The sequence below is a fragment of the Narcine bancroftii genome, chromosome 1 (assembly GCF_036971445.1).
Source record: "Narcine bancroftii isolate sNarBan1 chromosome 1, sNarBan1.hap1, whole genome shotgun sequence".
Taxonomy (NCBI): Eukaryota; Metazoa; Chordata; class Chondrichthyes; order Torpediniformes; family Narcinidae; genus Narcine; species Narcine bancroftii.
In genome coordinates, this window is record NC_091469.1 from 162243303 (window position 1) to 162271205 (window position 27903).

The 27903-nt window shown below is 49.2% G+C and overlaps 1 protein-coding gene across 2 annotated transcripts in view; it reads right to left on the reverse strand.

The window, feature by feature from the left end:
- Positions 1–27903, reverse strand: part of ttc33 (tetratricopeptide repeat domain 33) — a 75379-nt gene that overhangs the window by 35536 nt on the left and 11940 nt on the right. For both annotated transcript variants that reach the window (XM_069883979.1, XM_069883989.1), the window contains exon 3: positions 2231–2312. In XM_069883979.1, the coding sequence (XP_069740080.1) occupies positions 2231–2312 (82 nt within the window). The remainder of the gene's footprint in view (positions 1–2230; positions 2313–27903) is intronic.

Sequence of the window (27903 nt, forward strand, 5' to 3'; positions counted from 1 at the left end):
CCTCTCAGTATTGTCGAAGGGGTCTGACCCAAAACTTCGACCAAACTTTTTCTCCCACCAATGTTGAACCCACAACCCACTGGTTCTTGAGGGGAGAGCACTACCTGGAGGGCTGTCAGCGCAGGTGAGGAAATGGATAGGGAGCCAGGATGGATAACTAGTCAAGGGAGACCTTGGACCTGATCAGACCAAATGAAAACCTGGGCCTCCTCATCAGAAGATCACAGTCAGTATGAATGGGAAACAACGTCTCCTCCTCACTGACGACCACACAGCAGCACTTCAAGGATGAGTGCTTAGCCCACTGCTCTACCCACAACCGTGTGGCCAGGCCCAACCCCAATGCCATGTACTAACTGGCCAATGACACCACGGTTGTCAACAGAACTACAGATGGCAATGAGAAAGTGGACAGGAGGGGGATTTGAGTGGTGTCACAACAACCTTGCATTCAATGTGAGAAAAACCAAGGATCAATTGTGGGCTTCAGGAGGAAATCGGGAGAACATGAACCAGTCCTCATCAAGAGACAACTGTCTGTCAGGTTGGAAGCCTGTGATAAGCAGGGGTGCCTCAGGGATCGGTGCTGGGTCCCTTGTTGTTTATCATTCATATTAATGATTTAGAGGAGGGGGCGGTTAAGTGGGTAAACAAATATGCGGATGATACGAAAATAGGGGGAGTTGTGGATTGTGAGGAAGGATTTCTTGGATTACAGAAGGATTTGGTTTGTTTGGAAGAGTGGGCTGAAAGATGGCAGATGGAATTCAATGTGGACAAGTGCGGGGTGTTGCATTTCAGTAAAAATAACCAGAATAGGGCATATACAGTTAAGGGGAGGGCATTGAGGAACCCAGAGGAGCAGAGGGACCTGGGGGTTATGGTACAGAGTTCACTGAAGGTGGATTCCCACGTAGACAGGGTGGTTAAGAAGGCATATGGTATGCTGGCCTTCATAAATCATAGTCTAGAGTATAGGAGCTGGGAAGTGATGCTGCAGCTGTTTAAGGCATTGGTGAGGCCAGGTTTGGAGTATTGTGTTCAGTTCTGGTCTCCAAATTATAGAAAGTATATAGATAAGGTGGAGAGGGTGCAGAGAAGGTTTACAAGGATGTTGCCTGGCTTACAGCATCTAGATTACAGGGAGAGATTAAGGAGACTGGGACTTTATTCATTGGAATGTAGACGACTGAGAGGGGACTTGATAGAGGTATTTAAAATTATGAAAGGAATAGATAGACTAGACATAAACAGACTCTTTCCCCTGAGAGAGGTTGGAACAAGAGACCATGAGTTAAGGGTAAGGGGGCCACACTTTAGGAGAAATATTAGAGGATGCTTTTTCAGTTAGCGAGTGGTGGCAGAATGGAATGATCTTCCAAAAGAGATAGTTGTCGCAGGATCCCTTCTATCATTTAAGAGAAGGATGGATGTGTTCATGGAGGTGAGGGGGTTGGAGGGTTATGGGTGGAGAGCGGAAGGGTTGAGCAAATGGAGTTGTTCGAGTGAACCGGTGCGGATTCGAGGGGCCGACATGGCCTGTTTCCGCTCCGTAATGGTTATGTGGTTAAGAGGTCAGCAGTAGAAAGGGTCAAGAACTTCAAATTTCAAGGATCTGCCTGGGGCCTCCACGTCGATGCAATCATGAAGGCGGCTGGCCAGCAGCTGTACTTCGTGAGGAGTTTTGAGATTTGTCAGGTCACCCTTGCAGATTTCTACAGGGGTACTGTGGAGAGCATTCTGAATGGTTGCACCACTCCCTGGTGTGGAGGTGCAATTGAACGGGACAGAAACAGGCTACAGAGAGTTGGGACTCGGCCAGCGCCATCACGGGCACCAGACTTCACTCCATCGCAGCCATGCCCTCTTCACTCAGCTACCATCAGAAGGAGGTGATGACGAACACCCAGCGGTACAGAAACAGCTTCTTCCCCTCTGCCATCAGATTCCTGAACAGACAATGAAACCCAGACATGGCCTCACTTTCTCCTATTTTCTCACTTTATTTAATTATTTTGAAATGTAAATTATAGCAATATTTGCACTATTGACGCTGCCACAAAACAACGAATTTCGTGACGTGCTCAAGCGAATAAGTTCTGCTTCAGAGAAGCAGAACTGTTAGGTCAGAGCCTTTGCTGGGTCACTGGTATTTGTCAAATATACAAACGTGCCCAGGTTTCAATTCCAGCCACCGAGGCAAACCTTGCAGCCGAATGCAAGACCCTACCTGTGCCTTCATCTCATACAGGTCGGCACCGTCCGGCGTCAGCTGAATAGCTTCGTCCCAACGACCAACCGCCTCCCAGTACCTGCGGCAAAGAGGAAAATTAGACCCGGTCGGTGCAGGGAAGAGAGATTTTCATACCAAGTTAGAGTCAAACACAAAAGGCTGCAAATGCTGAGATGGTTGCAAAAATGCACAGAAATGCTGGAGGAACTCAGCCAGTTTTAAATTATTTATAAAAATGTGGACATACAGCACAGTAACAGGCCCTTTGGGCCCCTGACCCTGTGCCACTCAATTACATCCAACTAACCTATAACCCCCAGTACGTTTGAAACAGTAGGAGGGAACTGGAGCCCCCCCACAGGGAAAACCCACGCAGAAACGGGGAAAACATACAAACTCCTTACACACAGCGTAGGATTCGAACCCCGATCCCGATTGCTGGCGTTGTAACAGCGTTGCACTAACCGCTACGCCAACCTTGCCACCCCAGGTCTCAAGTTTATTGTCATCCGACGGCACAAGTACAACCTGTCGAAACAACGTTCTCCGGTCCTCGGTGCAAAACACGCAGACTCACACCCAGACATAACACATATAGACAAACAATACATATGTAGGACAAGTATTTCATCTATATAAATAAATAAATGTTGTTTTGTGAATATGAGAGTCTCAGAGGGTCAGTGCGAGCGGTTCCTTTGGTCGTTCAGCGATCTCACTGCCCGTGGGAAGAAGCTGATCCTCAGCCTGGTGGCGCTGGCTCTGATCCTCCTTGTAGTGTCATAGGGAGAAGTTGGGGGGGGGGGGAGGAGTAAAGATATATAAACATCGTTTCAGGCCAAAGCCCTTCCTCAAGTTGTGAGTAAAAAGCAGGCAGGCGCCTGAATAAAATGGCTGGGGGAGAAGGGAATGAAAGGGCATGGTGAGGAGCATAGACCAACAGACAAAAGGTGAGAACTGGACATGAAGTCAATGTCAATGCCTCCCAGTTGGAGGGTGTTCAATTGGAATATGAGGTGTGGTCTCACTCTGGCAGTGCAAGAGGCCATGGACAGAGCTGGAAGTACATTTTTATACATCTATCCCTAAATTTTGCAAAAGGACCGCGGACCTCGGGCTCACAGGAAGGAGCAGAGATCTTGGGTTCCTGGGCAGAAGCGGGGACCTCAGGCTCCTAACAGCAGCAGGGCCTCGGTGGGGAGGAGTCAGGGATGGGCGCCGTCCAGCATTTTTTTTTGGTGAGAATTAAACATTATTTTAATGCTTAAAAAAGCCTTCCCTTGTCGTTTGTTGTTGTTTAAACACTGGTAGAAGTGATTTGCTGTGGCAGTTTTTATTTAAATGACCCATTCTCTGAAAAATTTTTCATCTGAAATAGGCCCTGTCCCAAGCCTTTTGGATAATTAAAGTTGTACGTATTTGACATACAATCATGACTGAGTTCTGTCCATCTTTTCTCATCAATTGTAATATTCAGATCAACCTCCCATTCCTGTCTAGTTTATGAATTCCCTTTTTAATAGTAACTAACAAAGGATACATTGCAGAAATAAATTTCTTCGTCTAATCTCTTCTGATAAGAACGTCAAACTCACTACAAGCTGGTAAATACATTGTTGGACCTAATTTTTTCCGTAAATATCCCCTCGATTGAAGATAGCAAAAAAGTGTATTTTGTGTAATTCCATATTTATTTCTTAAATGTTGAAACAACATAAATTGACCTTGTTCATAAAAACCTTCTATGTTTTTAATACCATTGTGAAAGAAAATATTTTAAAATAGGTTATTTAAGGTTATTTTGAATTGGAGGTGTTTTAGGTGATATAATTCCCTTTTGTTCCAATTTCACTACTTAGCTTGTTCCAGAGAGTGACCAAATGTTTAAGCAAAGGTGCCTCCTTCACACCAGTTATTGATCCCATTCGAGCACCTTGACGTGCTGGAAGATGGCCTGGTGTCTGCCTGAGATCGGCTCTCAGAGAATGATCTCGCTCAGCAGGTCCTGGAGGGCGGACTGGCTCTCCTGATACGCGGCATCCCCGAGCTCCTCACGCCTTGATGCATTTGCTGTTATTTGAATTTTTATGCTTGTAATCTGTGCATCTTACCGAGCCATGTGGCTGCAGGATGAAAGAATTTTGGTGCATCTGTGCAGCAAACTTCTGTACAATCTCATCTCATCTGACCAAGCCACCTCATAGGGCTGCTTGTGTCCTTACTGTTTCCCCAGGAATATACTGAACATTATACTATATTACTAGATTACAGCAGTTCTTGACTGTAAATCACTCTGGGACTCCCCAAAGCCACGATACACAAAAGTCTGTTCCCAGGACGAGGTCTTTGCTCTGCTGAGCACCTCAGCTCTGTCCTCTGCAATAGCATGGATCTCCCAGTGGCCACCCATTTGGATTCCCCGCCTCACCCCCTTGCTGGCAAGTCTGTCATTGGTTTCACGTACTGTTGGACTGAGACCCCCCCGAAAATTGGAGGAACAACACCTCATCTGTCTGGACACCCTCCAACCGGATGGCACCGACTTGTCTGGGTTTCTGATCGAAACCCCAACCCTCCACCTTTCCCTACGTCTCCTTTCCTACAGCTCTGCGTTCACCGAGACAAAACACACACTGCCCCCCATCAATTCTCACCTTCCCTCTCTCTCCTGTATCTCATTCATGACCCATTATCACCTTCTGTCTATTAGTCCGTGCTCCTCCCCACCGCTCTTCCCTTCTCCGCAGCCTTTTGCACATCCCACCTCCCCTTCTCTGTCCTTATTTCCTTTCCTCCAGCTCTCATTCTCTCTCCTTTCCCCCACTCCTCCCCCGTCTCTTCGCCCAACCTCTGCATTCAGAGCCATCCCCTCCCCTGATCAATTCTCACCTGCTCTCTGCTGCCTTCCTCCAGATCCAATAAACACCTTTTTGTCTGTTGAACTGTGCTCCTCCCACACCGTACCACCCCCACCCAGCCTTTTATTTCAGGCACCTGCCTGCTTTTTACCCATACCTTGCAAAAGGGCTCAAGCCCAAAACATCATATAACATATAACCATATAATGATTACAGTGTGGAAACAGCCCTTCTTATCTGCACCGATTTAAGTGACTCAACTAGTACCACCTACCTGCTCCCTGCCCCTAACCCTCCAACTCCAGTGATATATCTTCACCTTCTATGGACACTGCAAGACCAGCCGAGTTCCTCCTGCATCTCTTAAGTCAAATTTATTGCCATCCGATTGTACATGTACAACCTGACAAAACAGTGTTCTCCGGTCCTCAGTGCAAAATACGCAGACACAACACACATACAGACAAACAATACATATGCAGGACAAATATTCCATCAATACAAGTATATAAATAAATATTGTTTCATGAATATGAGAGTCTCGGAGGGTTCGTGTGAGCAGTTCCTTTGGTCGTTCACTGTTCTCGCTGCCCGTGAGAAGAAGCTGTTCCTCAGCCTGGTGGCGCTGGCTCTGATCCTCCTGGATCTCTTCCCCGAAGGGAGTAGCTGGAAGATGCTGTGTGCTGGGTGGAAGGGGTTCTCAATGATTTTGTGTGCCCTCTTCAGACAACGATCCCAGTCGATCACATTGATCGGGGGAGGAGGGGAGACTCCATTGATCTTCTCTCCCACTCTTACGTTCCTGTGGATTGACCTCCCATCCATTTCTCTGCACCGACCATATCCACACGGTGATCCAGCCGGCCAGGACGCTCTCGATAGAGGCTCCTGTAGAGGTTGACGTGATGGTTGACGGTGCAGTTGCTGTGGGACCTTCCTGACAAGTGAGAAGATGTTGAGTGTCCACAATGGGTCACCAGTTGAGTGAACGCCAAGGAATTTGGTGTCTCCACTCTCTCTACTACAGAGTTGTTGATGTCTATCCTGGACCTCCTGAAGTTCACGATCATCCCCTTCATCTCATCCACGTTGAGACTCAGATTAATGTCACGAGATTTCCCGCCTCTTCTCTGCAGTGCGACTCATCGTTGTTGACTGTCATGTCATCTGCAAACTTGATGACTCTGTTGGAGCTAGATCTGGCGATTTCAGGCTGTGCGCATTCTCACTCTCATTTTCACTCACCACAAGGTCTATTCTGCTGCAGCACAGGGTAGCCACACCACTGTCTCTGGTGAAAATTAGCTGAGGCCATCTGTTATACATCCAACCTCACAGAGAGATGTCAGTGCCACGTCAAAGCACCACCACAGTGGGTCACGGGGTAATGCCTCTGCTCTGCATTGAAGCATACCAGTTTGTAAACTGAGCAAGTTGACAAACATGCTTCTGGGCCAAGGTCAAGAAGTCTCCGGAGACCAGCAACAACTGAGAGATGTTTACAGTCTGCAGAGGCCAAAGTCAACAACACAATAAAAGCCTAAACAAAATGGGGAGTGCGGTTTCCAAATGCAGAATTCAGACATTGGAGTTCTCATTAAACTGCAAATCTGGGCCAAAATGCACAATTCTGATCCAACATTAATGACCAGCCGGTCGTCTCTCTCTCCAGAGGCGCTGGGTTTCCTCTTCACCCGAGTCAGCCACCACCAATCCTGCCCTATTGATGTGATCGACCGGGATCGTTGTCTGAAGAGGGCTCACAAAAGCATTGAGGACCCCTTCCACCCCGCACACAGCATCTTTCAGCTGCTCCCGTCAGGGAAGAGATCCAGAAGGATCAGAGCCAGCGCCACCAGGCTGAGGAACAGCTTCTTCCTATGGACAGTGAGAACGCTGAACGACCAAAGGAAGCGCTCACACTGACCCTCCGAGACGCTCACCTTCATGAAACAATATTCATTTATTTATTTTTGAGGCTGTAACACTAGTCCTGCAGGTGTATTGTTTGGATGTATATGTTATGTCTGGCTGTGTGCCTGCGTGTTTTGCACCAAGGACCAGAGAATGCTGTTTCATCAGGGTGTACTTGTAAAATCGCTTCCACCAGCGTTGTCTCCGCTCCATCCTCAACATCCATTGGAGCGCTTTCATCCCTAACGTCGAAGTACTCGAGATGGCAGAGGTCGACAGCATTGAGTCCACGCTGCTGAAGATCCAGCTGCGCTGGATGGGTCACGTCTCCAGAATGGAGGACCATCGCCTTCCCAAGATCGTGTTATATGGCGAGCTCTCCACTGGCCACCGTGACAGAGGTGCACCAAAGAAAAGGTACAAGGACTGCCTAAAGAAATCTCTTGGTGCCTGCCACATTGACCACCACCAGTGGGCTGATAACGCCTCAAACCGTGCATCTTGGCGCCTCACAGTTTGGCAGGCAGCAACCTCCTTTGAAGAAGACCACAGAGCCCACCTCACTGACAAAAGGCAAAGGAGGAAAAACCCAACACCCAACCCCAACCAACCAATTTTCCCCTGCAACCGCTGCAACCGTGTCTGCCTGTCCCGCATCGGACTTGTCAGCCACAAACGAGCCTGCAGCTGACGTGGACTTTTTACCCCCTCCATAAATCTTCGTCCGCGAAGCCAAGCCAAAAGAAGACTTGTAAAATCAGGCAACAATAAACTTCACACATTTACTTAAATACATCAGTGAAACACAAAGTCTGTAGACACAAAGCATTTACGAACTGGGGCTGCTCGGGGCCCGTGTATCCTACCTGTGAAGCAGGCCCATGCAGCCCCTTACACACTGGACCCTAAATTGCCCAGTCGAACGGTGACCGATTGATTTAAGGGCGCCCCCTACCCCTTCGGTGATGCCAGAGACCCTGTGTTGGCCACAAAAAGGTAAATGTCCGGGACGGCCGTGGAATCAGGGTGGGAGGGCGGGGCGGAGGGCGCTGCAGGAGCCGGAGTGAGCGCAGAGTCGAAGGATTGTCGGGGCTAAGGGAGGAACACAGAGTCGGAAGACTGTCGGGGTGGGGGGAGAACGCTGTCGAGCCAGTAGGGGAACGGCGTCAGGCTGGCGGGGAGTGGAGTGGGCAGTTAAGGAAGTGGAGTTGGGGGGGGGGAGGAGCAATCACCATCCTTCTTACCCACAATCCCCCCCATGCTGCTGGAATCACTCTGATGTTCCACTGGCATGGGGCATTATGGGTAAGGAAGACGGCCATTGCATGCAAGCGCTGACATAATTTTCTACCTGGGCACCCATCGATCGTTTACAAATTATCCAGCAGCAATTACACGGTATGTGCACACGGGTAGACCACTCACCTCCGAGGTGGTTTGCCTACCCATGAAGTGTTGTTTATATTCTACCCCCCAATTGGCCTGCAACTGGCAGGTTGAACTCATGTTACAATCCAATTTGTAAACCCCTACTGTGTTTGTAGTAAAAACACAAAAGTGCTGGAAGAGCTCAGCAGATCTTGCAGCGTCCACATGAAGTGGAGGAGGATGGGTAGCAGGGTTAGTGTAACACTGTTACAGCCATCAAGATCAAATCCCGCCCGCGCTGTCTATGAGGAGTTTGTATCATGACAGAATATAGATATGTTTTGGGAGATAAATTGCGGCAGGGTTTTTAGTGTAGGTCACCTACAAACACTTTAAAACAGATCTTATTTAAAATACTGGAGCTCTGCTCATGCTAGGCATGCTGGCACCAAGAGCCTTTGCAAAAGCTTTGGAGAATGCCCAAGAGACTTCTCTTGTCTCCCAAGAGACAACAACGGATTGTTGTTTACAAAAAGGCAACAGATGAAAGACCTTGTCAGAGCTGCCTTCTGTCTGAGGTGGAACTTCCTGTTCTAAGTGTCATGTGGTTTTGCAAGCACAGAAAGTAAAACTGGCCTTTTCTCTCTGGGGGACAGAGAAAGAGAGAGAGAGCGAGAGAGAGAGAGATCATTTCTACAGTTTACACTCAGCAGCAGCAGCTGGGACTGGAACAGGACAAGCTGGAAAGCTTGTGGAAAACCCCACTGAAAGACGGGTTGTGAGTGCCTAGTTCAGCCTGGTCAGAGCCCTTGTGGTTCATGCAAGAGGAGAGGACTGGCTGTCTAATATTTCACTTGAAATAAGTGAAACAAAAAGGAACTCTGTGGTGACCTGAAAGAAAGAGGTTATCATCTGGAGAACCCTGAGGGGACAGGTTTCTTCAGCAAGACATTGAAGTGGCTGATTAAAAAAGGAATCAGTTGTGGGTGTCAGAGTACAACGAATCTCTGTCTGAAAACCGACAATACCCTTCCTGAGCGGTAACCATTTACCTTTCAAGCACCAAAGCCTGGTGAACTTTATAAATGTTAAATTCTATGCACAGTATAAGAATTGCCTGCAATCAGTGAACTTGGAGGAGTGAGAAGTGAGATTGGACTGTGAATCAAAGAACTTTTCTCAACTTACACACACATTACATACACGTGCGCTTAGAATTAGGAGGGGGTTGTTAGGTTAGTTAAGTCAATAGTGATAAGTTAAAGTGTGATTCTGTTTTCATGTTTAAAGATCATTAAAAGCAATGTTTGTTTAAGTAACCATTGGTCTTGGAGAATATCTAATGCTGCTGTGTTTTGGGGTCTCTGGGCTCAAAACAGTATGTTCTCCCTGTGTCTGTTTTCCCCAGGGGACCTGGTTTCCTCCCACCGTTCAAAGCATAAAAGATTGTTGTTCGATTGGGTGTAAATTGGACGACACGGGTTCATGGGACAGAAAAGTCTGTTACTGTGCTGTATGTTTAAACTTAAAATTTAAGAATATATACCAAGGTTTCGGGCCTGAGCCCTTCCTCAAGGTATGAACAAAAAGCAGGCAGGTACCTGAATAGAAAGGCTAGAGGAGAAGGGAAGAAAGGCCTGGGGGAGGAGCACAGACCAGGAGACAAAAGGTGAGAATTCAACATGAATAAGACCCTTTTCTTATTCTTCTTACCTCTTGATTTGATTGTACATGAGGGACCGTGGTAGAAGGAGTTACTGGAGGGGCAGGACAAAAGCGAGGAGGATGGATGGATCCCTGACAAGCTCCAACTCACTGCTTCACCAGGGATTCCTTCAATCATTTGTCTCCCCCTTGCAATGAGGGATGATAGCCCAGAGAGTCATGCCTTCACCCAACGGCGCAGAGAGCTTTGTAAATGCAAATGGACAAGCGGGCAGGTAAAGGTGCAGAGCCCAGCAGGGAGGGGATCAGAGCTGGGAAAGGTGCAGGATCCAACGAGGAGGGGGTCAGAGCCAGGTAAAGGTGCAGGACCCAGCGAGGAGGGGGTTGGAGCCAGGTATCAGAACACTACAACAGGGGGCCCAGTGGGGAGGGGATCAGAGGCAGGAAAGGTGCAGGGCCCACCAGGGAGGGGATCAGAGACAGGAAATGTGCAGGGCCCAGTGGGGAGGGATTGGAGCCAGGAAAAGGTGCAGGGTTACAGGGAAGGGAGGGTTTAGTTCTTTTTTTTTAAAGGAATATATGGGACGGCACAACATTGAGGGGCAAAGGGCGTGTACTGTGCTGTAGTGTTCTGTGTTATCAGGTGAAGTTGTAAAACCTTGTCCTGTGAAGCATTGGGGGCCTTTTGGTGGTGTGAAAGTTTGATGGGTGGTGGAGGAAGCAAGGAGGTGCTGTGCAGCTTACGATTTCACCACCTTGGTGAGTGTCTGCACTTTCCACAGCACCACCTCCTCCTTCCTGCCATGTGGTGACCAGAGCAGTGCACCATGTTCCGTGTTGTCTAACTACTGTTTTGTACAGTTGCAACACATATGCTCTAATGGAGGTGAGGTGCGCAGGCGCTAGAGTCCAGCACAACGAGATGGGGGAAATTCGGCAAGCCACAGGACACAATGCCCCAGCCTTTGTATTCTATTCAACGACCTCTGAAGGCAAGCACGCCACATGCCAATTTCACCCTACTGGCCTGTGTGGCCACTTCCAGGGAGCTATGCATTTGGATCCCAAGACCCCTCTGTTCATCCACACTTGGTGCCCTACCAATTACTGCACATGCCCCACCCATTTGACTTCCCAAAACGTCTCTTCTAGCAATTGGTCAATAAAAACTGGCTAATCCATTGCAAGTATCTACCTGAGACGCTGCCTCAAGAACGCTGGAGAACCTCAGTAGGTCAAACAGGCATTAATTAGACAGTTCTGGGCCAAAGGTGGCGGTGCCTGTGCTTGGCAGAAGCCACAAGGGGTTGCAGACTGCACGGAGCAGGGCACCAGAAACGGGGAGTTAACCCCCCACCCAGGTTGAGTAGAAGCTGCAGAGATGACCCTATAGGACAGCAACCACAGCAGCGGACCAGCAAGGGGCTCACGTGGCTGAGGGAACCCCACAGGCTGCGGTCGGGGGAACCACACGGACTGCAGGTGCTGGAGACTGGCTCACGGGAACCAGGTGTCGGACCCGGGATTCGAGAGGGCGCTGAGGGCAAGGAGGGCACCCAAAGGGGGCTCGGGTGCTGAATCCTTCCCGATCGAGCAGGAGTCTCTGAGGCTGCAGGAGCTCTGGAGGTGAATCCACAGACACTTAGTGACTCTCTTTTGCTTCCTTTTTAAAATTTAGACATGCATCAAGGTAAAAAGCCCTTTTAGCCCACCAGCCTGTGCCACCCAATTACACCCCATTAACCTACATTTTGGACAGTGGGAGGCAACCGGAGCCCCCGGGGAAAACCCACAGACACAGGGAAAATGGACAATACTGACAGACAAGTGTGGGATTCGAATCTGATCGGTGGCGCTGTAACAGCATTGCACTAAAAACTACGCCAACCGTGCCGCCCTCTTACTCTCCTACTCTAAGAGGTGCCAAGCAACACTAATGGCGACTCTCTGTCTGCCTAACAGCAGGAAGAAGGCGATTTCTTTTATATGACATGTTCCATCCAATTACATAACAATAACAGGATCTTGAATTGTTTTTACTACGATAGTTTTATCCAAACTATTTCCTGTTCACTGCAGCAAGTAAGAAGTTTGGTGTACCTGTACATTGTGCTTGAGAATAAAATCACAATCCTTACCAAACAATGGGCAGGCCACAGCTGGAAATTGATATCTAATTCTGGTCATCACACTCGAGGAAGGAGGAGGATTGCTTCTCAGAGTGGAGACCTGTGACAAGTGGTGTGCCTCGGGCATTGTGCTTTGTCACCTATATCAAAGGTCTGGATGATGTGGTAAATTGGATCGGCAGGCTTGCAGGTGACCCTAAGATTGGAGACGTTGTGGACAGAAAAGAAGGTTTTCGAAGCTTGCAGAGGGATTTGGACCAGCTGGAAAAATAGCAGATGGAATTTAATGCAGACAAGTGTGAGGTGTTGCATTTTGGAAGGACAAACCAAGAAAGGACGTACACGGTGAATAATCAGGCACTGAAGAGTGGGGTAGAACAGAGGGATCTGGGAATACAGATACATAATTCCCTGAAAGTGATGTCACAGGTGGACAGGGTTGGAAAGAGAGCTTTTGGCACATTGGCCTTCATAAATCAAAATACTGAGTTGGGATGTTATGATAAAGTTGTATAGGACGTTGGTGAGGCCAAATTTGGAGGATTGTGTGCAGTTTTGGTCATCAAACTACAGGAAAGATATCAATTAAGATAGAAAGAGTGCAGAGATTTACTGGGATGTTCCCCGTATTTCAGGAACTGAATTACAGGGAGGTGTAAAAAACAGGTTAGGACTTTATTCCCTGGAGCATAGAAGAATGAGCGGAGATTTGATCGAGGTATTTAAAATTATGAGGGGGACAGACAGAGTAAATGTAGGTTGGCTTTTTTCCACTGAGGGTGGGTGAGATACAAACCAGAGGACATGGGTTAAGGGTGAAAGGGGAAAGGTTTAGGGGGAATTTCTTCACACAGAGAGTGGTGGGGGTGTGGAACGAGCTGCCAGCTGAGGTGATGACTGAGGGCTCAATTTTAACATTTAGGAATTGGGACAGGTACATGGATGGGAGGGGTGTGGAGGGCTATGGACTGGGTGCAGGTCAGTGAGACTAGGCAAAATAAAGGGTTTGGCTCAGTCTAGAAGGAGTCTGTTTGGTGCTGTAATGTTCTATGGTTGGAATCTGACGATTGAATCTGAAACATAGTGAGGGGGCAGGGGAGACATTTAGATGAGCATTTGAAACGTGATATAAGAAGGCTGGAGGAAGAAGTTGGGATAGACAGCTAATGTTGGTCAGCACTGACGCAAAGGTCGAAAGAGCCTGCCCCTATGTGACTCAATAAGGCAGTAGGGGATGCTGCATTTCTTGAAGGATTCAATTTATTTTCATGTAATTAAAAACAGGGTCATATTACACAAATTGCCTTTTGCCTGCTGTAAGGCAGACAGATTCGCCATCGGCAAAAATTGCTTGAAACGCCTCTTACAATCAGAGAAAGCGAAGCAAAAGAGAGGGACCTCCCCCCCCCCCACCAGAATCACCGAGTGTCCGTGGATTTGCCTCCAGCGCTTCCGCAGCCCCTGCAGCCACAAAGAGTCCAGCCCAAACCATTGGCAACCCGAGCTCCAGATCCGGACCTCCAATACAATTAGGAACCCTTCAGTGCCCTCTCACATCCTGGATTCAATACCTAGTACCCCTTCAGCCAATTTCAAGCTAATCCCCAGTAAGCTGCAGTGTGGTTTTAATCCCTCGACCCCAGTCGCCAGCAGCTCACAGCCTGTGAGTGTTCCTCGCTACAAGTTACCAACAGTCCACAATCTGTGTGGGTCCTTCAGCCGACGAGCCCATCACATTGGTCCACTGCTGTGGTCACCATCCCATGGGCTGTCTTCTCCTTCTCAGATGGGAGGTGGCTTCCCTGGTGCCCTGCGCCAGTCGTCCGCCTCCCTGGAGTCTACAACCCCTTGTGGCTGCTGCGGAGCACAGGTGCTGCCACCTTGGGCCCAGACCCCGCGGTCATGAAATTTTAAATAGAACCACCGGCTCCATTTGCAGGCTGCTTAAAACCTGCACGGAACTGTCGGTAGTTGGGCTAGGAGGTTGGACCCTGCCAAGCAGTGCTGTGACTCCACTCCCCGATCTTCACGGGGCATCACCACCATTTCTTTTCACTTTGAGAATGCCCATGAAGTGTTCCCTCTGTCTGCCAGGTAACGTTCTGGAATTTGGGAGCAGGGCGATGTTTTGGGAGTCGGTGTCGGACATGTGGCCTGGCCCACACTGCTGGGGACGTGGGCCTGAGAGAGGTCACTGGCATTGGGTTGCTTGTTCTCCTTGTGAAGTCGGGAGGGCTTTGCAGGGATGACCTCGGTGAGCATGCTCCCAGTGCCATAGAGATGGAAAGGGATTTACACAAGGAAGTGTGTTATTATAGTTCACACAAAAACGCTCAAAATATTCGTCAAGTACCATAAGGTTCTTTGTGAACAACGGTTATACTATTGTTACGAGCCCAGAGGACCCCAAAACCCAGCAGCAATAGACATTCACCAAGGCAAGTAGTTACTTAAACAGAAACTGTTTTTATTTATCTTTAAACATGAAAACAAAAATCAAACTTTAACTTATCTCTATTAACTTAACTAACCCAATTTAACCCCATTCTAATTCTAACCCCACGTGAAAGTAATGTGTGTGTAAGTTCAGAAAAGTTCTTTGGTTCACAGTCTAATCTCACTTCTCATTCCTCCAAGTTCACCGGTTGAAGGTAATCCTTAGACTGTGCACAGAATTTAACATGTATAAAGTTCACCAGGCTTTGGTGCTCAAAAGCTAAATGTTTACCACTCAGGAAGGTTCTCGTAGGGTTTGGAGAGAGAGGTTTGCTGTTCCATGATTTCCTCAACTGAGGTACCACCATTAGTCACCTCAATGTCTCGCTGATGAAACTTGCCCCATCAGGGTTCTCCAGATGGTAACCTCTTTCTTTCCGGCTATCACAGAGTTCCTTTCTGTTCCACTTATTCCAAGAGAAACATCAGACAGATAGCACTTCCAGTCATCCGCCGGTCTGGAGCTTTCTGTTTTAGTTCCAACAAGCTTCTCCTGGCTGACACTGTTCAGTCTCTCTCTCTCTCTCTCTCTCTCTCTCTCTCCATCTCTGAGATTCCAACTGCCAGCCACATGTCCTTCTCTCTATCACTTGCAATACCCTCTCCTGCTCCAGCAAACAATAGGAGTTGGTCTTCTGCTCCCATCTGTTATTTTCAGTAAACAATAACCTCTCAATGACCTTTGAGTGAGCATTTTGCAGTGGGGTCAGAAATGTCCAACATAGCCACCCTGACTCCCGTCCAAGACAATGGTCTATTCATTTCCTGACATCATTTCAATTAGCACCTACTTGTGGAATGTGCATAACATTCTCCATAGTTTCTATAAAGTCACTGAATATGAATTCTTCAGTATTTCAAATAAGATCTTAAAGTTTGTGTATGTATGTAACTTACTCTAATTTTACCAATTTATCTCCCAAAAACATTCCCAAATATTACATCACAATTTACAGCCAACGATTCGGGCCTGATCCCTTCATCAAAGTATGAGCAAATAGCAGGCAGGCGCAGGAATAAAACAGTGGGGGGGAGGCGCAGGGGTAGGAGTCTAGGCCCCCAGGCAAGAGGTGGATATCACAAGATAATAGGGAGCATTGACCATCGCCCCATCGAGTCCATCCCACCATTCTAAGCATGAGCTGATCCATCGTCCCACTCATCCCCACTCCCCGGCTTTCTCCCCGTAACTCTTGATGCCCTGACTAATCAAATACCTGTCAATCTCTGCCTTAGATACACCCAACAACCTCGCTTCCACAGCCGCCTGTGGCAACAAGTTCCGCAGGCTCGTGACCCTCTGACTAATGAAATTTTTTCTGCATCTGTTTCAAATTCACACCCTTTTATCCTGAAATTATGCCCTCTGGTCTTAGAATCCCCTCCCATGGGAAACAACCTTGCCACATCTACTCTGTCCAGGCCTTTCAGCATTCAAAATGCCTGTATGAGGTCCTCCCGCATCCATCTGTACTCCAACAATTACAGTCCTCGAGCTGACAATCATTCCTCAAACGCTAGCCCTTTCATTCCTGGTATAACTCTGGTAAATCTGCCCTGAACCCTCTCCAATGCCAGCACGTGGGAGGGATGGGGGAGACTGAGGAGTGGCCAAAAGGTAACTGGAGAACTTGATGTTAATGCCGTCCAGTTGGTGAGTGCCCAGACAGTGTTGCTCCTTCAGAGTAAGGGATCACTGGTGCCAGGTCGATCCAGTTCCAGTTTATTTATCATCCAATTGTACAAAATGGGTGACAGGGGAAAGTGGAGGAGGGAGAGGGCCTCAAGTGTTTAATGTGGGCTCAGTTTTAACATCAAGGAGAATTTGGGCAGGTACATGGATGGGAGGGGTATGGAGGGCAATCAACTGGGTGCAGGTCAGTGGAACCAGGCAGAATAATAGCTTGGCACAGACTAGAAGGGCCAAAGGGCCTGCTTCTATGCTTTGGAAGCAAGTATAACCCAACGAAACAGTGTTCTCCGGCCCTCAGTGAAACACACCCAGACAATACACACACAGGACTTTGCAGACTTAATCAGTGATACATATGCAGTGCATATGTACATAATAAATATTGTTTAACAAATTGTTGAGTCAGGGAGGGTTTGTATGAGCCGTTCATCAGTCTCACTGCCCGTGGGAAGAAGCTGTTTCTCTGCCTGGTGGTGCTGGCTTTGATCCTCCAGTTTCCCTCATGACAATATGGTACAAGCCTCCTGTCACTTCCCAGCCATCACTCCTGCCTGTGGGACTGTGCCCCTCCACCATTTTGTTTGGGCACCTGCTGACATTTTGTCCACACCTTGATGAAAGGCTCAAGCCCGTAACATTGCTTACGTATCTTTACCTTTGCTTTATAAAGTACGCTGTTTGACCTGCTGAGTTTCCTGTTATCAGACTCCTGAACAAGCTCCACTTAAGGAAAATAAGGTCGCCTTTGCTTTCCCTTGCCTAATCATTCTCGTCGGTAATTGCATTTTGCACTGTGCCTCACTTCTTGGACGAAGTTTGGGGTCTCTAGCTGGCGTCACCAAACAAAGGATATCAATGGACCTTGGCAAACACGACGATGAACTTGAACAGCATGCTGCAGTCTTCAAAGTGTGCTGGGGGCTCGGGTGGTCAATGCAAGATGGAGAAGGGGCTTCCAGAAGATCCCACAGAACCAAAACTGCCCATGAATATTTGACAGGACCTTACTGTCCGTGATTCAGCTCTCACCTTCGACCATGAGACATAAGAGCAGACCATTCAGCCCATCCAGTCTGCCCCACCATTCAATCATGAGCTGATCCATTTCCCCATTCAGCCCCTTTGCCCGGCCTTCTCCCCAGAACCTTTGATGCCCTGGCTAATCAAGACCCTGTCAATCTCTGCCTTAAATACACCCAATGACCAGGCCTCCACAACCGCCTGGTCCAGATTCACCACCCTCTGGCTGAAGAAATTCCTCCTCATCTCTGTTCTAAGTGGACGCCCTTCAATGCTGAAGTTGTAACATGAGAGGCTACAGTCTTGAGATGCCGGGAGAATGAAAGAGGTGCCGTAATTTAAATGTAACAGGCCCTTTTGACCCACAAGTCCGTGCCACCTACAACCTATAACTCCTGATTGCTGGCGCTGTAACAACGTTGAGCTAACAGCTACGCCAACCATGCTTTATACATTTGGACAGATGGTAATGAAGTTAGGAGTTGAATCACACTTCAGTTCAGATGAGTCAGACCTTCAGCTAATCTATTACCTCAACTCTGATCGAAACCAAAGCCACGAAAGCTTTTAGATCCATCACAGTAAACAACGAGGAGATCCCCACGGATTTACTGCTGCTGGACAGCTTACACTCAGCACTGGCAAGGAATAAGCTCCAAGTATGCTTGTGTAAACATCATTGTTGTTTTGTTATATTAGAAAATGCCAAGAACTTTGATGACAGAGGATGTTACTTAACAGTTAGGGGGAGTTGAAAGTCGTCATTCCCAGCATCTGAGCTGGTCAACGGTGTGGGGGGAGGGGGGGGGTGAGGGAGGTTGGCAAGAGGTTGCAAAGCGGAGTACGAATGGGGTTATGCGCAGCCTAGCACTGTACAAACTTCCTCATTCGTGAGCACGGTGTTCCCAGGGAGAGACAGACCCTCTGGGGCCGAGTGGAGGCAACACATCTCTGCGCTGGGAGACCTTCCATCCATTTCCTGCTGTCACTTTGCATAAAGGGCACAAGAAAGCAACACTGTGACCAAAATTCTTATCGACTTTTAGCAAAGTATTAAACCTGGGTAAAGAAGTTCCTGCAGGGAAATTCAACCATTGACAGGTTACTCCTCCCACCCCTGGCAATGCATTCCAAGCACCTACTCTCAGTGTAAAAAAAACATACCTTAAACATCTCTCCTAAACTTGATGCAAGATAGAGAAGACGTTGAGAGCAATCTTATACAGATCTCCTCTGCTGTTTGCTGATCCTGCCCTGGGAAACAGGAGCTGCCTGTCCACCCTATCTAGGCCTCTCCTAATCTTGTCGACCTCTATCAAGTCTCCTCTCATTCTTCTACACTCCAAAGAAAAAAGCCCCAGCTCTGTTAACCTTGCCTCATAAGACACGTTCTCCAATCCAGGCAACATCCTGGTGAATCTCTTCTGCACCCCCTCCGTAGCTTCCACATCCTTCCTGTCATGGGGCAACCAGAACTGAACACAATATTCCAGATCATGGCTGCCACTGACGGACTGGGTGAAGAGCCTGTTTCTACCCTCTACTGTGGTCTCAGAAATGTTACAGAACAAAATATGATCCCCAGACCACACATGTATTGGCCAGACAGGCTGAAGCTTGGGTAAGATGTGAACCTAGTGTGTCCATGGGGTGGAGTGAGAGGGTTTCGGGAGGGGTTTGCGGAGCCAAGGGCAGCTGCCCACAGGACAGAGTTGTTCAATGTGGGAAGCCAAGTTAAGTTTACTGTCATGTACAGGTAAAACGTGACTTAACAGTGTTCTCTGGTCCTCAATGCAAAACACGCAGACTCACAACCAGACATCACACACATACAGGCAAACTATGCACACGCAGGACAAGTATTTCATCTTTATAAATACATAATAAATATGGTTATGGACAAGCGAGAGTCTCGGAGGGCTAGTGTGAGCCATTCCTTTGGTCGTTCAGCGTTCTCACTGCCCGTGGGAAGAAGCTAATCCTCAGCTTGGTGGTGCTGGCTCCGATCCTCTTGTATCTCTTCCATGACAGGAGCAGCTGAAAGATGCTGTGTGCTGGGTGGAAAGGGTCCTCAATGATTTTGCGCCCCCTCTTCAGACAACGGAGAATGGTCTCATCACACCTTGTAGATGGTGTATGTGGATTTGAGGTTTGCCCATAGGATTGCTCTGTAGCCACACTGTATCTGGTTCCTGCACAGAACATAGAGCATTCCAGCACAGTACAGGCCCGTCAGCCCATGATGTTGAGCTATTCAATTATAAACCTACTCAACAAACTAAACCCTACCTCATAACCCTCTATTTTTCTTCCATCCTTGTGCCTGAGTCCTTTAAATGCATCTATTGTACCAGCCTCCACCACCACCAGGCACCTACTATTCTGTATAAAAATTTACCCGTGACATCCTACCTGGCTTGCTAAGTTTTTCCAGCACCTCTCTCTACTGCTCTTGAGCACTCGGCAGGCCTGCGCTCCTGGGCTATTCTTGGTCTGCGATCAAGCAACCGCTCACTCCCCGCGCCCCAAGCACTCAGCTCCGAGTGTAGGCTCTCTGTGCGTCTCAGTGCAGCCGAGCGGCCCGGCTCCGCTAATCTTAACGTCTGGTTCCATGAGAAGAGCAGGCGGCGACTCCTGGTTGCTGTACTTGGCGCTCATCTCCAGTAACCATCACGCAGAAGCAGGGTTATCACGGACAAGGTGGGGGGAGGCAGTGTGCCAGCAATCCTGCTCTCCCTCTCCACCCCTCCACTGTGTTCACTCTGGACTCTGCTTCCCACACAGAGGGATCCCCTACCAGTGCGTTAATTATTTGTTTCTTATCGTTCCACGTGCACTGAGTTTCTCCACCATGATGGTGTTTGACATTCAACCACAGCATCTGTAAACTTTCTTGTTCAACGCCCCCCACCCCCCACAAAAGTCTCTTTTATGTTTCCTTCACTTGTCAACTAAAAGGAGTTAATTTGATGAAAAAAAATTATTTACCTAGAGGATTGGTTAGTGAAACGCTGTTAGAATCCCACGCTGTCTGTAAGGAGTTTGTACATTCTCCCTATACTCTGCATGGGTTTTCCCTGGGGGCTCCAGTTTCTCCCACCCTTCAAAACGTACCGGAGATTGTAGGTCAACTCGATGTAATTGGGTGACACAGACTTGTGGGCCAGAAAGGCCTGTTACCGTACTGTAGATCGACATAAAAATTTTTTAAAAATAAATGTAATACTAGCTGAAGGTTTCTGATCTTTGAATGGTGAGAAATTGGTCATGCATTAGTACCTTTATCCTGTTCATACAAACCCTTCTTGGGGTGGGGGGGGGGTGCCTGAGGTCTGGGCCTTATGTCCTCCTCACTCAGGGAAAGTGCGCGCGTAATACATCACCTCTCCTTTCTCAGAGTAGTGATCGCCACATGGCCGCTGTCTGGCTCACCAGGCAAGAGGTCACTGCAAACGCCCTCTCCTACATGACTGCGTCCATTGCAACACCTTCTTGTGGTGAGCCCCGTTTTCACTGAGTTTGCCATGCGACCTAGAGTTCAGCGGTATAACTGGATGGGTAGGCTGGGCTTGGTTCCTGCCTAAGAGAAGGATTTCAAACCTGGGCAGATGGGGCTTGTTAGCCTCGTCAGCCACCCATCTAGGAGAGATGGACCCTCCGACTTAACCCCTATGACCCCAGGACCTGACTGTCACCCTCCCAGCTTGCTGGGCCATGGCAAATAAAGCCCGAGTGTAAAAGGTGGGGCCAGTACTGCGCACACTGCACTTCCCCTAAAAAATCCGTTGCACAAGCTCGAAGGAAAGGCCCAGGTCTCCAATCCTTCCTAAATCTTCATTTGCGAAGCCAAGCCTTGACAAACCCTCCATGACTCAACTATTTAACAAATAATGTTTATTTAATTTCATATTTGTATACACATACTGTGCATATGTATCATTTAATTTTATATTTGTATACACATACTGTGCATATGTATCATTTGTCTGTAAGTACGTCTGTATGAGTGTTTGCAATGTGTTGCACTGAGGAGTGGAGAAATGCTATTTCGTCAGGTTGTACTTGTCTTCTTTGGCTTGGCTTCGCGGACGAAGATTTATGGAGGGGGTAAAAGTCCACGTCAGCTTGTAGTCAGTTGATAAATAAACTTGAACTTCCTTTTCCCTCACCTTTGTTCTCTGTTCACTGATTCTTTGCCAGAGGCACGAACTTCTCTCTGGTTGGTTCCAGATCATTTTTCAAAAAATTTTACAACACCCCAACTATATTCCCCACAAGTTCCATTGAAGGAGAACAACCCCAACTCTTCCAGTTTATTCATAACTAAACTCACTCACCCCCGAAACTGTCCCAGTACGTTTTCTGCATGTGCACGCTGCCAGAACTATTCAAATAAGAACTAGAGCGAGGGACATGTATCAGCTTGAGCCCTTCATGGTGAATGGTCAGTTCTGCATCTTTATCTTTGCTATGTAAAGGACACGGTTTGACCTGCTGAGTTTCTCCAACCTCGTGTTTTTACATCAAGTGCCTTGCTGCTTTGTAAAAGAATGCAGAGGGTTGTAAATATTCAGAGAAGGGGCCTGTGACTTGTGTTGCCAAGCCAGTAAATTTCCACTTTATAACAGGATCCCACTGCCAGACACATCTTCCCCTCTCTGGCTTCTGGAGGGACTCCCTCGTGCACTCATCCCACCCCACCAAAATCGCCCCTCAGAATCTTCCCCGTGGCCAAAGGAGGTACCTCACTTGCGGCCACACATCCTCCCTCACCACCGTCCTGGGCCCTAAAACAGGACTTTCATGTAAAGCAACACTTCACTTGCGTCTCCGCAGGATTGATTTACTGCATCTGGTACTCCCTTTGTGGCCTTCTCTACATCGGAGAGACTGGGCACAGACAGGAAGATCATCTCACTGAGCACCTTTGCTCTGTCCACACTAGTGACAGAGACCTGACCAAAGCCAAACATTTCAGTTCTGGATCACACTCCCATACTCATATGTATGTCCATGGTCTCGTGTACTGTCCCACCAAGACCACCCGCAAATTGGAGGAACAACATCTGATTTTCCATCTGGGCATTCTCCAGCCAGATGGCATTAACATCAACTTTTCATTTACTGCTAACATGCTCTCCCCTCTGATGAACAGTGCATAGCTTAATGCCGATAGGTAATACTTGTCACGTGGGAGAAGACTGTTTTTTGATTGGTTAAGTCAGATTGCTTGGGGTTTACAAACCCATGCAGTTGTATGTTCGGAGAGCTCCTGGATCGCCGCTAAGCTTGTGTAATAAAGAAGTTCCGGGAAACTCCAATCCTTGCCATACGTTTACTAACGAATAGAGTACCCATGCTGGTCCTGGAAGTCGTCTGGCCACCCCAACCTCATTTGGTCCCAATGACCTTATCTGGCCAACCCCGACCTCATCTGCCCGCCCCCAGACCTTGTCTGCACCTTCCTGACCTCATCCGGCCCCCAACCTCATCTGGACCCTCCGACCTCGTCTGGCTCCCTCCTGACCTCGTCTGGACCCTCCTGACCTCATCTGGACCCCCTATCCTAGCCACCCCAACCTCATCTGGATACCCCCCCCCCCCGACCTCGTGTGAACCACAAGATCTCAACGTCACAAGATAAAGGAACAGAAGCAGGCCACTGGGCCCATTGAGTCTGTTCCATGATTCTACACTAAGCTGAAAAAAACACACAGATGCTGGAGAAACTCACCAGGTCAAACAGTGCCTTTATGTAGAAAAGGTGATGTATCTTTACCTTTGCTACATAAAGGCCCTGTTTCACCTGCTGAGTTCTCCAGCATTTGTGTGTTTTTTCACTTAACCATGGTGTCAACAGAATCCTGTGTTTTACCTACACTAAGATGAACTACGCTCACACCTAGTTCCATTTTCCAGCCTTTTCCCCATATCCCTTCATACCCTGACTAATGAGATACTTCTCCCATTTCCTGTTTAAATGCTCCCAGTGATTTGGCCTCCACTGCTCTGTGCGGCAGTGAGTTCCACAGATCCACGACCCTCTGACTAAAGAAGTTCCTCCCTCCTCCTCTGATTTAAATAGATAGCTTCTGATTTTAAGACTGTGACCCTTTGTCCTTGATTCACCCACCAAGGGAAACATCCTATCTCCATCCACTCTGTCAAAACCTTTCAATATTCAAAATGTCTCTGACCTTGTCTGGCCTCCCCAACCTCGTCTGGACCCCCCAACTCGTCTGGACCCCCCCCAACTCGTCTGGACCCCTCAAATCAACTGGACCCTACACCCGACCTTGTCTGGCCAACTCTGACCTCATCTGGACCCCCCCCCTCCGACTTCGTCTGGCCCACTCTGACCTACCCTGCCTCCCTCACACCTCGACTTCCCCCCAACCTTGTCTGCCCCCAACCATGTCTGCCCCCCCCCCCGACATTGCCCGACCCTCCCCCAACAACAATCAGCCCAGACCACCTCCCCCCCCCCCACAGACCAACGAACCTGTTTGGCAACCCTTGGTTAGTGGTCCTATTATCCCTGACAATAGAAACAATGGCATCTTAATTTAAATTTCAATTTTAAACTTAGGCATACAGCACAGTAACTGGCTATTTTGGCCCACCAGCCCTTGCCACCCAATTACACTTACACCTACATTATGCTTTGAAGGGTGGGAGGAAATCGGACCCCTCGGAGAAAACCCATGCAGATATGGGGAGACGTGTATAAACTCCTTACAGACAACGTGGGATTCGAACCCCAATGGTGGAGACTGGTACAATAGGGTCATTTAAAAGACAGGCACATGAATGTAAGAAAAATTAGAGGGTTATGGGTATGAGGTTGGGAAGGGTTTGTTGTGGAGTAGGTTTACATGGGTCAGCATAACATTGTGGGCTGAAAGGCCTGTACTGTGCAGTAATATTCTATGTTCTATCTCCAATTAAACAGATGATATCTGCCAACACAGGTTTTGTTTCCCTCTATTCCCTGCCTCTTTGCATATCTGACTCAACCCCACTATTGTAGGTGCTTCCTCCACTACCCCGGCAGCCCATTCAGAACACCCACTGCTCTCCGTGTAAAACAATATTGCCCCACACATTTTCATTCAACATCCCCCTCTCACTGTGAATCTCTACCCTCCAGACCTAGGAGGAAGACTAACAATCTACCTGACCAGGGCCTCTCCATTTTATAAACCTGTCAGATCCCAGCACTATAGAGAAAGGAATCCCTTGCCCAGCGTCTCCTAGAACCAGAGAACATTACAGCACAGAATCTGGCCCAACAGCTTTCTAGTCCGGGCCGAAACATTACTTTGCCTAATCCCACTGACCTGCATCCAATCCAATAGCCCTCCATACCCCTCCCATCTATGTACCTGTCCAATTCTTCTTCTAGGTTAAAATTAAGCCCACATTCACCACATCAGCTGGCAGCTCTCTGTGTGAAGATGTTCCCTCTAAACTTTTCACCTTTCACCCTTAACCTCTGGTTTGTATCTCACCCACCCTCATAATTTTAAATACCATCAAATCTCCCCTCATTCTTCTAAGCTCCAGGGAATAAAGTCCTAACCTGTTTAACCTTTCCCTGTAACTCAGTTCCTGAAGTCCCAATAAATCTTCTCTGCCCTCTTTCTACCTTATTGATATCTTTCCTGTAGTTCGGTGACCAAAACTTCACACAATCCTCCAAATTTGGCCTCACCAATGTCTTCTAGAACTTTACCTTAACATCCCAACCCTGTCTAACTCTGGCAATAATTTCAGGGAATTATGGATCTGTATTCCCAGGTCCCCCTGTTCTACCCCATTCCTCAGTGCCCGACCATTCACTGTATATGTCCTTTCTTGGTTTGTCCTTCCAAAGTACAAACCTCACACTGGCCTACATTAAATTCCATCAGCCATTTTTCCAGCTGGAATTAGTTGCTGCAAAGAGATCTTGGACTAAGCTGTGGCAATACTTTAGATAGGCAGCTGCTAAATGCACACGCTGTACACCTTCAGCGCACTGCCCTTCCTCATGGCAGACCATCCCCAACCGCCTTTCTCTCAAAGGGTGTGGGCTCCACCGTTGATAGACCATCCCTAACCATCCTTAGGAAGTGGTGGTTGCTGATGTAGCCCTTGGACCCATAGTCCTGTCCTGAAGCACTGACCATTGTTCCAAGCCCAGAGGACCCCAAAACCCAGCAGCAATAGATATTCACCAAGACAAATGGTTACTTAAACAAAAGTTGCTTTTAATTATCTTTAAACATGAAAATAGAATCACACTTTAATCTATCTCTATTGACTTACTTAACCCCTTCCAATTCTAAATGCACATGTATGTAATATGTGTAAGTTCAGAAAAGTTCTTTAGTTCACAGTCCAATCTCACTTCTCATTCCTCCAAGTCCACTGGTTGCAGGCAATTCTTAGACTGTGCACAGAATTTAACATTTGTGAAGTTCACCAGGCTTTGGTGCTTGAAAGGTAAATGGTTACCGCTCAGGAAGGTTCTTGTCGGTTTTCAGAGAGAGAGATTTGTTGTTCCAGGACATCCACAACTGATGTACTTCCATCAGTCACCTCAGTGTCTTGCTGACGAAACTTGACCCATCAGGGTTCTCCAGATGATAACCTCTTTCTTTCAGGTCACCACAGAGTGCCTTTTGGTGTCTCTTATTCCAAGTGAAACATTAGACAGCCAGTCCTCTCTTCTTGCATGAACCACAAGGATTTTGACCAGGCTGTCTTCCAAATGAGCTTGCCAGCTTGTCCTGCTCCCGTCCCAGCAACTTCCGCTGACTGTAACACCGTCAAGTGATCTCTCACTTTCTCCCTGAGAGAAAGTCTGTTTTTTATTCCCTCTCTGCTTGCAAAACCACATGATCCTCTTACAACAGCGGCTCCTCCAGACAGCAGCGGCTCCAACATGTTCTTTCATCTGTTGCCTTTTGCAGACAACAATCCATTAGAAGTCTCTTGAGCACTCTTCAAAGCTCTTGCAAAAGCTGTGTAACCAATATGTCTAGCATGGGGCAGAGCTCCAGTATTTCAAATAACATCTGTTTTAAAGTGTTTGTATGTGACCTACTCTAACAAATCTTTCCCAATATATCTCCCAAAAACATATCTTTATACATATACATATATATATATATATATATATATATATATTCTGTCACATCATCCATTTCTCTCCACAGATGCTGGCCAACCTGCTAAGACTATCCCAGCTTCTCTCTGTTTGCTCAAGACTCCAACACCTGCAGTTGCTGTGCTTGACAATGCCACACTGCCAATCGGGAGGGAGGGAGTTAGACCCAGCAACGGATCATTCACTCCCTCTGCTGGAGATCTGGTCAATGACAGAACAGACAGCACAGATCTAGATGACAGGCATTGCTTTGGGTTCTGTAACACCACACACCAAAGCACAGAGGAACTACCAAGACACTTGGTGACTCGGCAGAGCGGGGGGGGGGGAATGGGATGGCCGATTCTCTTTTGCTTCTCTTTCTCTAGCCCCTTTCGCAATTCCCAGGAATCGAATGCCAATCGGCCTTGAAAGTGATTAACCATCTTCTGATGTGTTGTTGTGTATGATTTGTGTATGTGGGTGCATATGTGTGTGCGTGGGTGGGTGTGTGTGTGTAGGTTCATGTGTGTATGGGTGTGTTTGTGTATGGGTGTGTGTTTGTGTGGGTGGGCGCCGGGGGGTGGGCGCCGGGGGGTGGGCGCCGGGGGGGTGGGCGCCGGGGGGGTGGGCGCCGGGGGGTGGGCGCCGGGGGGTGGGCGCCGGGGGGTGGGCGCCGGGGGGTGGGCGCCGGGGGGTGGGCGCCGGGGGGTGGGCGCCGGGGGGTGGGCGCCGGGGGGTGGGCGCCGGGGGGTGGGCGCCGGGGGGTGGGCGCCGGGGGGTGGGCGCCGGGGGGTGGGCGCCGGGGGGGTGGGCGCCGGGGGGTGGGCGCCGGGGGGTGGGCGCCGGGGGGTGGGCGCCGGGGGGTGGGCGCCGGGGGGTGGGCGCCGGGGGGTGGGCGCCGGGGGGTGGGCGCCGGGGGGTGGGCGCCGGGGGGTGGGCGCCGGGGGGTGGGCGCCGGGGGGTGGGCGCCGGGGGGTGGGCGCCGGGGGGTGGGCGCCGGGGGGTGGGCGCCGGGGGGTGGGCGCCGGGGGGTGGGCGCCGGGGGGTGGGCGCCGGGGGGTGGGCGCCGGGGGGTGGGCGCCGGGGGGTGGGCGCCGGGGGGTGGGCGCCGGGGGGTGGGCGCCGGGGGGTGGGCGCCGGGGGGTGGGCGCCGGGGGGTGGGCGCCGGGGGGTGGGCGCCGGGGGGTGGGCGCCGGGGGGTGGGCGCCGGGGGGTGGGCGCCGGGGGGTGGGCGCCGGGGGGTGGGCGCCGGGGGGGTGGGCGCCGGGGGGTGGGCGCCGGGGGGGTGGGCGCCGGGGGGTGGGCGCCGGGGGGTGGGCGCCGGGGGGTGGGCGCCGGGGGGTGGGCGCCGGGGGGTGGGCGCCGGGGGGTGGGCGCCGGGGGGGTGGGCG